This window comes from Trifolium pratense, linkage group LG2 (genome assembly GCF_020283565.1).
Source record: "Trifolium pratense cultivar HEN17-A07 linkage group LG2, ARS_RC_1.1, whole genome shotgun sequence".
Lineage (NCBI taxonomy): Eukaryota > Viridiplantae > Streptophyta > Magnoliopsida > Fabales > Fabaceae > Trifolium > Trifolium pratense.
Window position 1 is genome coordinate 6,553,248 of NC_060060.1, and position 10,402 is coordinate 6,563,649.

General features: G+C 32.4%; 2 protein-coding genes across 2 annotated transcripts; one reads left to right on the forward strand and one right to left on the reverse strand.

The window, feature by feature from the left end:
- The first annotated feature begins 1,556 nt into the window (after positions 1-1,556).
- LOC123906648 (U-box domain-containing protein 40) lies at positions 1,557-3,429 on the forward strand. The gene is made up of 2 exons (XM_045956603.1): positions 1,557-1,902; positions 2,476-3,429. The coding sequence occupies exons 1-2, from the start codon at positions 1,688-1,690 to the stop codon at positions 3,251-3,253; spliced, it is 993 nt and encodes a 330-aa protein (XP_045812559.1). The 5' UTR covers positions 1,557-1,687; the 3' UTR covers positions 3,254-3,429.
- A 131-nt stretch (positions 3,430-3,560) lies between these two features.
- On the reverse strand, positions 3,561-7,716 carry LOC123906649 (altered inheritance of mitochondria protein 32-like). Its single transcript, XM_045956604.1, has 5 exons — positions 7,143-7,716; positions 6,934-7,019; positions 5,603-5,908; positions 5,425-5,508; positions 3,561-4,208 (listed from the first exon to the last, which is right to left on the reverse strand). The coding sequence occupies exons 1-5, from the start codon at positions 7,467-7,469 to the stop codon at positions 3,869-3,871; spliced, it is 1,143 nt and encodes a 380-aa protein (XP_045812560.1). The 5' UTR covers positions 7,470-7,716; the 3' UTR covers positions 3,561-3,868.
- Between the last annotated feature and the right edge of the window lie 2,686 nt (positions 7,717-10,402).

Sequence of the window (10,402 nt, forward strand, 5' to 3'; positions counted from 1 at the left end):
CAAGTTGAGACTTAAAGTTGGAGTTCCAGTTATGCTATTAAGGAATTTGAATAAAAAATTAGAATTATGCAATGGAACAAGACTTATTATTACGAGATTGAGAAAACGTGCTTTTGAAGGAAAATTTATTTCAGAAAGTAATATTGGTGATCAGGTTTTCATACCTAGATTTTCTCTGACACCATCTGACGTGAGAATTCCTTTTAAATTTCAACGGAGACAATTTCCTATAATGATTTCTTTGCGATGACTATTAATAAGAGTCAGGGACAATCTTTAAAGCATGTTGGGATATATCTTCCGTCGCCAGTGTTTTCACATGGTCAGTTGTTTGTTGCAATTTCAAGAGTTACTTCTAGAAAAGGATTAAAAATATTGATCATCGATGACGATGGTGAAGATACGACTAAGACTTCGAATGTGGTCAATAAAGAAGTCTTCCGTAATATAACATAATTTTCTTTGTATGAATATTTATCCAAAATTATTGTTGAACTATCGTTTAATGTTACTCAACTTTTTTCGTATACCTTACATTATTGAAATTATCATATCTTATTTAATTATTATATATCTTACCGTTAATCAGACCCGTGCCCGCACGGGTCGATGTTCTAGTTGTTTTCTAATAAAGTGGTATATATGTATATATATGCATGGGTGATGGCTAGATATACATACGGTGAGTTAGAGAGAAAATAAACATTGTGTGTAAAAAATATAATTAATATAATACTAAGTTCTCATGAGCATCCAAAAAGTGGTTCTTGAGACCTTGCTAATTCAAGTACAGTGCTAACAAGAAGTGACTGTTGTATTAGCTATGAGACCAACTGCACCGGGTAACTTACCTGTGGTGGCGAAAATTGCACGCCTCAATCATCAAATTGATAAGTTCTTCTTGTTCTATTTTTTATTTTATTATGTATCATATATATTTATACCAATATTTCTTTGATTTATATTAATGAAATAATTCTATGTGATATTTTTCCAACCGAAAGTCTTTCTAACAAATGATGGTTAGGTTGTGAGTCTCATCGAGCATGATTTGAAACTAATTTTGTTAAATTGCAACTATAGCAGCACTATACTGCTACTAAGTGTAGCGGAAATTGGGCGGACCATTATTGTTTAACGATATGCTATGTAGTACAAAGTTTGAAAATAAAAATTAAGTGAACATGTTAATTTTTTTTTGAAGGAATAATTTATTATGTTATTTCATACTTCATAAATAAGTTCAGCCATTGATTTTATCAAACGTTCCAATTTGAATCAACTAATTTATTAGTTATCCGTTATTTTTTCCCCCAAAAACATATGCTGACTAAAATATTATTTTTAAGCTCCTACTATCAGCTAACTTAACATTAAAGTAGGAAAAAGACAAAAATGGCTAGAAAATTTCGACCAACCTACCAAAAGCTGGTAGTGTTTGCTTCTATATAAAGAAATTTAAAGATTCATTCTTAGGGAATTAATAGTGTTATCTATAGATATATTAATTAAATATCAAAACACACACCAAAATGTTAAAAAAGCTGACCAAAAAGAATTGTATGTTGCTTGTAGCTGAAACAATGGATTGGAATACCCTCAAAAGCTTAAAGTTATCTCTTCAAGCAACCAATCTCAATGCTACAATTACCACTATTCCCTAACAAAGAACATTGAAAGAGCTTCAATGGAGAAAGAGATTGTGGAAAACCTTTGGAATGGTGATAGTGAAGCTCAAATTCAAGCAGCAATGGAACTTAGTAGATTGTGCAATAAGCAAAAGCTCAAATTGGCAGAAAATGGTGTTATGGTTCCTCTTGTTTCCATGCTTCATTCTGAAAACTATGAAGTCATAGAAGCTTCTCTTTGTGCTTTTCTCAGCCTCTCGTTTGGCAGTGATAGGTTAGTGCATTCACTTTCAACCTTAATATTCTGTGTAAACTTTCTCCATTTTTTCTTAGTTCAGTTTCCAAATTGCTTCTAGTTAAAAAAACCAGTGTTGTATGTAAATTGTGATCATGAAAAACAGCGTTTTATTCAAATTCTGCGACAGTATAATGCTGTAGAACTGCTATAGTTGTTATTTGACAACACTGTCAAAAACCTCTCCTACAAAGAGTACATAACAAAATGATAAATTGCAAAAAATTAACCTTTTGTGCCAATTAAAGGATCAGAGGAATTGAGTTTAAAACATACTCAACCAAACAATGTAGTAGAGTAATTAAGAAGTGTGAACTTTTTAGCACCCCATGATTGGATTTTTTGCTAGTGGGTCTAAAGGAATATGTTTTAGATGATGTATGTTTTTCATTGGTTAATAGTGAATTCTAATTCTACCGTCATGATTCTTTACCAAAAAGTAATGTATAAAACACAAGGGAGAATAAAAATTTCTTGTATTGTAAGAATGCTTTCAAAAGTTTCCATAGAATTTGATGAAATCTTACAGAAACTTTTTCACAAATTTTACAGAAACAAGATTCGTATCGTCAGGTACGGAGTTTTGCCAATTTTGTTGAACCTCCTCCATTGTGAAAGCCAGACAGCGATACAATTGTCATTAGCAGCAATGTTAATACTTTCTTCTTGCAAGGCAAATAAGGTAGCCATAGCTTCATCTGGTGCAGTTAAAATTTTGGTTACATATATCAACAATAGTAGCAACACTCACACTCAGTCTCAACTAGATGCTATAGCTACTCTCCATAACCTTACAACCTGCCAAGAGATTATTCCATTGATTGTATCTTCTGGTGTTATATTCTCCTTACTTGAACTTATCCATGGCTCGGTAAAATCATCTTTGTTGGCTGAGAAAGCAATAGGGTTGCTAGAAAATATTGTTTCTTCATCAGAGAGTGCACTTTGTGAGGCTGCTAGTACCGGAGGAGCGATTAGGATATTGGTTGAGACTATTGAAGATGGATCATCACTGGGAAAAGAGCATGCAGTTGGTATACTTCTACTTATATGTCAAAGCTGTAGAGAAAAATATAGAGTGTTGATTTTGACAGACGGAGTGATGCCAGGATTGCTTCAGTTAAGTGTCGATGGAACGTGGAGAGCTAAATCCGTGGCTGGAGAATTGTTGTTTCTTCTAAGAGACTGCTCTAGTTATAGCTCGAGGCGTAAACAAATTAATCATAAGCTAATAGAACAGATGATGGAAGAAATTGATGCAGAAGGTGACAAATTGGCAGATACTACTTTGAGATTGGTAGAGGAGATGATTGCAAAGCTCAATACATGATCTTTTAAGCAAATAAGGTTTTCTAAATAGGTTTGGCTCATAAAGTATTCTTGTGTCTCTCGGTTCTTTCTAATTATTTTGGTATTAATTATGTTTTTTATGAAGATGATTTATAGTTTAGGACTTAACTACAAGGAAGGTATATTGAAGTGAAACAATGTGGAATTGTTTACATTTCTAGGTATTCATGAAATATGATACCCCTTTGTTGTTTTTCTATCTATGATCGCTGTTGAAAAGATTTTAACAAAATCAAGACAAGTAATGAGTTTCAGAGCTAAAGTTCAACTATCATAGTAACTTTAAATTCACTAGAAAACTGGTAACATATAATATATAAAAAATTTCATCATTGCATCTCTAGCAAGATTTCAATATCTCTTCAATTCCAATATATAGATGTGTGTACAGAGCTAAAGTTCAACTATCACAGTAATTTTAAATTCACCAGAAAACTGGTAACATATAATACATAAAAATTTCATAATTGCATCTCTAGCAAGATTTCACTATCTCTTCAATTCCAATATATAGACGTGAGTACATATAACTTACATAGAATGGTTCGTTATTATTTCTTGATGAACAGTAAGAACTAAAGAACCCTCCAAGCTCTCAGCCTGACTTTCTACAAAATTTGTAACCAACGGCAACAGCTGCTAAAACTCCAAGTATACCAGTAGCTGTAAGAATATCACGTTGTAATGCAGGCCAACTCCAACATACTTTGCTCCCCTGAGCGGTTTCATCAACTACTTTGTTTTGCTCAAAATTTTCACTTCTGCAACAAGAAACGCCATTAACACCTTGGCAACAACCAACCACGTCATCATTGTTGCTAAGATTGTTACTACTTTCTACATTCTTCTTCTTGATCTTGTGAGTATCATCTCCATTAGCTAGCTTTTGGTCATTTTCTCCCTTAAGTTCAGCAACAGGTGGCCCCATTTGGCCTCTGAAACAATTACATACAGTAAAATTTAATCACCCTCCCTTACAAGTAAATTTTAATTAATTGAAAATTCATCCACAAGATAACTTGCAAAATCTAATTTGCGCACAACAAACAAAATGGAGATTCAGTTTAATATTAAAAGTATTAAGATTTGTATTATAATGCATCCCATACTAGAAGGATGATGTTGCCTACAATTATTCAAATTCCAAATAGTCCTTAAATCAGCTAATGTATATATCCTTGTGGAAATCTTAACATTAATCATCTTCATAAGTCCACTGGATATATCGTGGCTAATAAACAAAAGAAAAGTAGTTTAAGAATATAATTCTAAAAACACACTTTAACTTATGTCGTCTAAATTTATGAACAATTTACACTTATTTGATTGTGATGAAAGGAAATTAGTGATTGGGATAATTAAGCTCAAGAGAAAATTACTGTAACAAAGGAACATGGAAGATACTATTAGCAGTCAGCTCGACCGTGGGAAAGTTGTGTGGTTCAACAGTACAATATCTTCATGGACAAATTGTTTCACTATTTTAAGATCACAACGAAAATTTGTTTAACATTGGTGTAATGTGGAAACCCATGGAAGACTTGGATATTGAATCAATTCGGTAATATCAAATTATGGAGTCTTTAAGGCTGGATTATGCATTAATCACATTCTCTCAAATGGTGTTGAGTAAGGAAACAAGTTCGTGTGAAAAAGGAAACAAGGAGAGGGATGCTGCTGGACATGTAATGCATTGCTAGTGGAGTGAACAAATAAACTGCACTCAAGCCAATTGGAAGTAGCAGGTGGAATACGTGTGACATAAAAAAGGAAAGGGTGCGGCGTTGGTATCAAGAGGAGTAATTGTCATACCGCTGCAACAATATGGATCACATATCAGCAGGAAGTTACAAGAAATAATGTCGTCTAGTTAGAGAAGGATGTTTATTTCTCATGCTTTTGGTGTCCATTGGTGTTATGCTATTTTCTGTTAGTGATATACTGGTTCTGCTTATCATTTGCTATTGTTGCATTGGTGTTTTCTTCGCAGTGCAGAGACTATGTAATATATGCACCCAGCTTACCTCTTGTGCTTAGCCTAGAGCCTTTACCCTTTTGTGTGTGTGTGTCTGGCTAGTTTTTCTTTTTATTTAAAAAAAGAACACTGGATTAAAGGGTAGAAAAAAATGCAGAATAAAAAGTAGCGGTAACCTCCATAGTTTTTGTATGATCTCTCCCTTGGCAATGTGTTGGTCCAGCAAGGCAGGTACATCATTAGGAGTAACATAGCCATACCTGCAATTAATTATTAGGTGTGACAATTTAACAATCAACAGTAAAATCCTTCGAAACAAATAAGATGATCTATAATACAAGTGCGAGAGCTGACCAGTGACCCATAACTTTTCCATCTGGTCCAGGACTAAATGTGATTAAATTGCCAGCATACTTATGGCCACCAACATGAGAACATGCCATAACAGATATCTGGTCCTTCAATCCCCGGAGCTGAATTTCTTCATTGAGCTTGTCAATGAGCACAGGCCCACAAACACCACACCTCACATCGCGACTTCCATGAGCACACACAAAAATATATGAACCTGCCACCACATCCTGCACTCCACCACCCCATGATTTACAACCCACCATGACATCATCGAAAAAGCTATCAACGTTTGATTCCTTCAAACCCCTTTCAATCAAACAAGAACACAACACACCATTCTCAATATAAAGATTATTAAGTTAAAAAATGCCGAAATCTTAACCCAAAATAAAAAAGAATGATTTTTTATAATCTTAAATCAAAATCTCAATTCATTTTATAACCAAATCCACAACACTTCATCATTGTTTAAAGTACAGTACATAAAAATCTAATTCGCATTCAACACTTGTGAAACACATTAACAACCCTTAGTTTAAAACTTCAACCATTACTTGAAAATCATCCAAAACTTCAAAAGTTTGTAATGTCTAGGATACTGACCTCATTTGTTTCAGTTTAACAAAAACAAATATGTACATCAAAAGTCAACTCAAATCTGTTTTAAAACTTCAACCATTACTTGAAAAAGCCATGAGCTTATTGTTGAACGAAGAAGACAATCTATGGGAGTACTTGCCTTTAAACTCTTACTTCTAATTTTAAAAAGTTAAACTCTTATTACTTCAGCCCTATTTCGATAAATAGCTTAATTTGCAACTTATAATGATAAGTGCTTATGTATAAGTTATTTCAATAACAAAAAATAAAATAAAGCTAAAGTGCCCATTTGGATTAGCTTATTTTTTAGCTTATGCAAACAACTTATGCAATATAAATTAAGTTTTATGCTATTTTATAAGTTCCCACTAGTAAAAATTGTATTTTTATAAGCTATTTTATCATAAACTAACTTATAATAATACATAAAAAATTATTTATTTGCACAAGCTGTTTGAATAAACTCAAAAATAAGTTAATCCAAACGGGCCCAAATTGTTTTCATATAAGTTATAAGTTATTTTCATAAGCTATCTTGGACAACTTATGAACATGTCCTAAGCTATTTGTATAAGTTCTCTCAAACAGACTCACGAGTGCTTATGAGTTATGTAGTATATAAGCTCAAATAAGTCAAACCAAAACACGTGCTTAAACTAAGAATTAACCAATCAATTAATAAATCCACTTACAAAAAAGCATAACAATGATTTAATTTTGTAATAACATACCTATATTTGATCATTTCAGGGAAAATCAAGACATCACCGTCGAAGAAACCATCTTCCTCACGCGCCTCACAAACTGTAATTTTCGTCTACACAAACAAACAACCAAAACAATCAAATCGCAAAATCCAAAAGCAAACTAACAAAAAACCAAAAATTGAACACAAATTAAGAAATTAAAATAATGAATTAGTAACTAATTAATTAATGACCTTAACGACGATATCGTTTTTGCGAGCTTTAAAAGCAGTAGCAATGCTTTTAGGGAGAGGATCATCGTTAGAAGCTTCAACACGAGGAGGCCAATTTTGATGATTCTTATAACAGAGAAAAACGTGGCGATCGTAGGATTCAACGGTTCCGGCGAGATTCTGTTTGTACATCTCAGGACGAGAGAAACCGTTTTTAGCGTCGTCATCGATGACGGTGGTGGTTGTGGAAGAAGACATGGTTGCAGTGTGAAGGAGAAGAAAGTGAGAGTTGAAATTGGAATGAGAAATTGATGATGATGATGTAATGAAACGAGTTAACCGCAGCATTTATGGTAAGTAGTTGATTAATTGGATTAATAAAGTTAATTAACTTGTGTTGGTTTAGTATTTATTTAAGTAACTAGCTACTTTTCAAAGTTGGATGGAGGCCTGAAACTGATGGTTATGGAATTAGAATCCGTCACGTTTACGTGATGAATTGAAGAACAAGAAACGACTCACAGTTACTTACTTGCACAATAACGCGCCACTTTTTCGTTTCTTAACAACGCGCCACTTTTTCTTCTAATCACTCGTGTCAGCAATTTTTGGTCAAAATAGTCAACAAGGATATGGGGGGCCAAAATCGCACAATTATGAAACGCGAGGGCCAAAACTGCAATTTAGCCAAAAAAAACCCTTACTTTTTTTTATTTATTTTTTTACGTATATGTTTCTAATCACCAATAAAAAAGTCACCACCACCACCATTGATGTGAAACAAAAGCAGATGAATGTGACGGAAAAAATTCGTTTGTTGTAAAAAGTTGTAATGAATCAAAAATTTGTAAAAAAGATGTAGAATTTGTTAAAATATTTTTTGCAAAAAAATATATTTGATAAGTAAAGAAGAAGAAAAAAACCTGATATAATGATGATGAAAGTAAAAAGTTTTGGAGAGTTTGAAAAATTCTCAAGACTTTTGGTGAGATTGTTGAAAAAGTGAACAAAGAAAAGAAGAAGAAGAAAAAATCGGGTACAGTGATGATCTATGAAAGTAATAAAGAAGAAGAAGAAGTTTGATACAGTGATGATGAAAGAAAAAAGTCTTGGAGAGTTCAAAAAGTCTCGAGGCTTTTGGTGAGATTGTTGAAAAAGTCTATCAAGTGTATTTTCAACTAAAAAGTCTCTCAAAATCCATTTCAAAAAAGAATCCATCAAAATCGGTAGACTTTTGAATACCAATAGACATTTTAAAAGTAGTAACAAATCTCAATTGAATACTAACAGATTTTGTTGCCCCGGAAAAAAAAATTTGTTTGTCTTAATTGAATACTACAAGATTTATTTAAGCTTTTGTAGAAGTTTTGATTTAATACCTCAAGATTTTTTTGTCATAAAAAAAATCTTTTAAAATTCCATGAAATCCCAATCCAATATACCCCTAAGAAATAAATTAATGATTTTTTTTTGTTTCAGTTACTTCCTCGAATTAAGGGAATAATTGATATGATTAATTGCTTTTCTTTTTTTGCTATAAATATTGCTCTTGAGTATCACATTTTTATACATCATTAGGAATCATTAGGAATTAGGAAATACATTATGAAATTCTTCTAAAAATCTTTTTGGTTTTTTCTTCTTCGTTGAAACAATTTTCTTATGGTCATATATTTTTTCGCATGTTCAATTCCAAAATCTTATTTATTTTATTTTTGGTATGTTTTTTATAGTATGACAATACATTTTAATCATATATTTCTATCGATATGATTTTATGAGTTAGTTAGTCACCTTTTTTACATTTTATTTGCAGATATTATGATTTTATGAGTTAGTTAGTCACCTTTTTTTTACATTTTTTAGGGACATATATTTCATATTTTCAATTTATACATCAATACGAGAGCTTATTTTTTATTGTAATTTCTATGGGAACGGATATTTCTATATAAATGACTTTTTTATTTTATAATTTCTACTTTTTTTTTGACACATTATAATTTCTATATTTTTACTCATATTAATATGAAGACCTACTTATTTATAATTTTTTTACGGTAATTTTTATTTTATAATTTTTATAGATTCTATATTTTTAGTCATATATTTATACGAAGACCTATTTATTTTATAACTTTCAACGGGAACTTGTATATTTTTGCTTAAATATTAATACGGGAATCAGTTTTTTTTGTTATTTACACAAACTTTTTTTTTGTAATTCAAATTCACCTAAAAGCCTTTTTACGAAACCTCAAAGTCTCTTCCATATATTTTCGATCAACTTTACGATTCTTTTAGTGGAGAATAATATAAACAACAATTATGATACATTTTTAATTTGATAAGAAAAAATACTAACTATAGGAATCTTCCTTAATAAGATCTATGACACTGTACATAAATTTTACAGTTACTTTTTCATCGTTGTCTAGCTTCTTGGTAGAAAACATGCGCACGGCTGCGTAGGTCACGAGCACGCTCAAGTGCTTCCTCAGCAATCCGAATCTGTTCCTCAAGTGTTTTTTCTGATTTTGGCAACCAATATAATCTTTTTTCCCAAAGCTGGTGAAATGCATCTTTTGCTAAAAAAATAATGTCTAGGACCAAAACAAGCACCCACAATACAATTGTGACTATCATGATGGTGGAATCAACCATGGATATCATCATATTAGATACAACAACATTGGCTGTAACCAACCCAAGATGCTCAATAGCCGCCTCATTTTCCCGATTGGGCATCGTATAAAGAAAGGTAAAGGCAAAAAAGACTTCGAAGAATAAGAGCATCTTGTGAAGCAATGAGTGTTCTTGCTTAAGTTGGCCGTAAGCGGAAACTTTTTCCACGCTTACGAAGAAACTCAATAAGAGGAGATGATGAAAAGATAACGTCAACAATCCATAAAGAGAGTACCTGGGGGGTTTGGGTTTGGGTTGGGATGGTGGCGTGATTAATGGGAGTAGGGAATGAGTAAGCATTGTGATTGATTGGTGAGGATGATGACTGTGACAGGTGAGAATGTGTGAGAGAGAGAGCGAGTCTTTTTTTGTTACAAGAGAGTGAGTGAAAAAAGATGAAAGTAAAAATTGGTACGGATCCTTATTTAATTGAGAAAATTGGTGAAACGGATGACGTGTAATTAATTCCATCGTTCATCGGTTGTTTCCTAATAATTAAATCAACGGTCATTATTTGAGAAAATAGGTGAAAGGGCACGGATCGGTGACGTGTTGATTGAGAAAATAGGTGAAATGGCGGATCGATGACGTGTAAT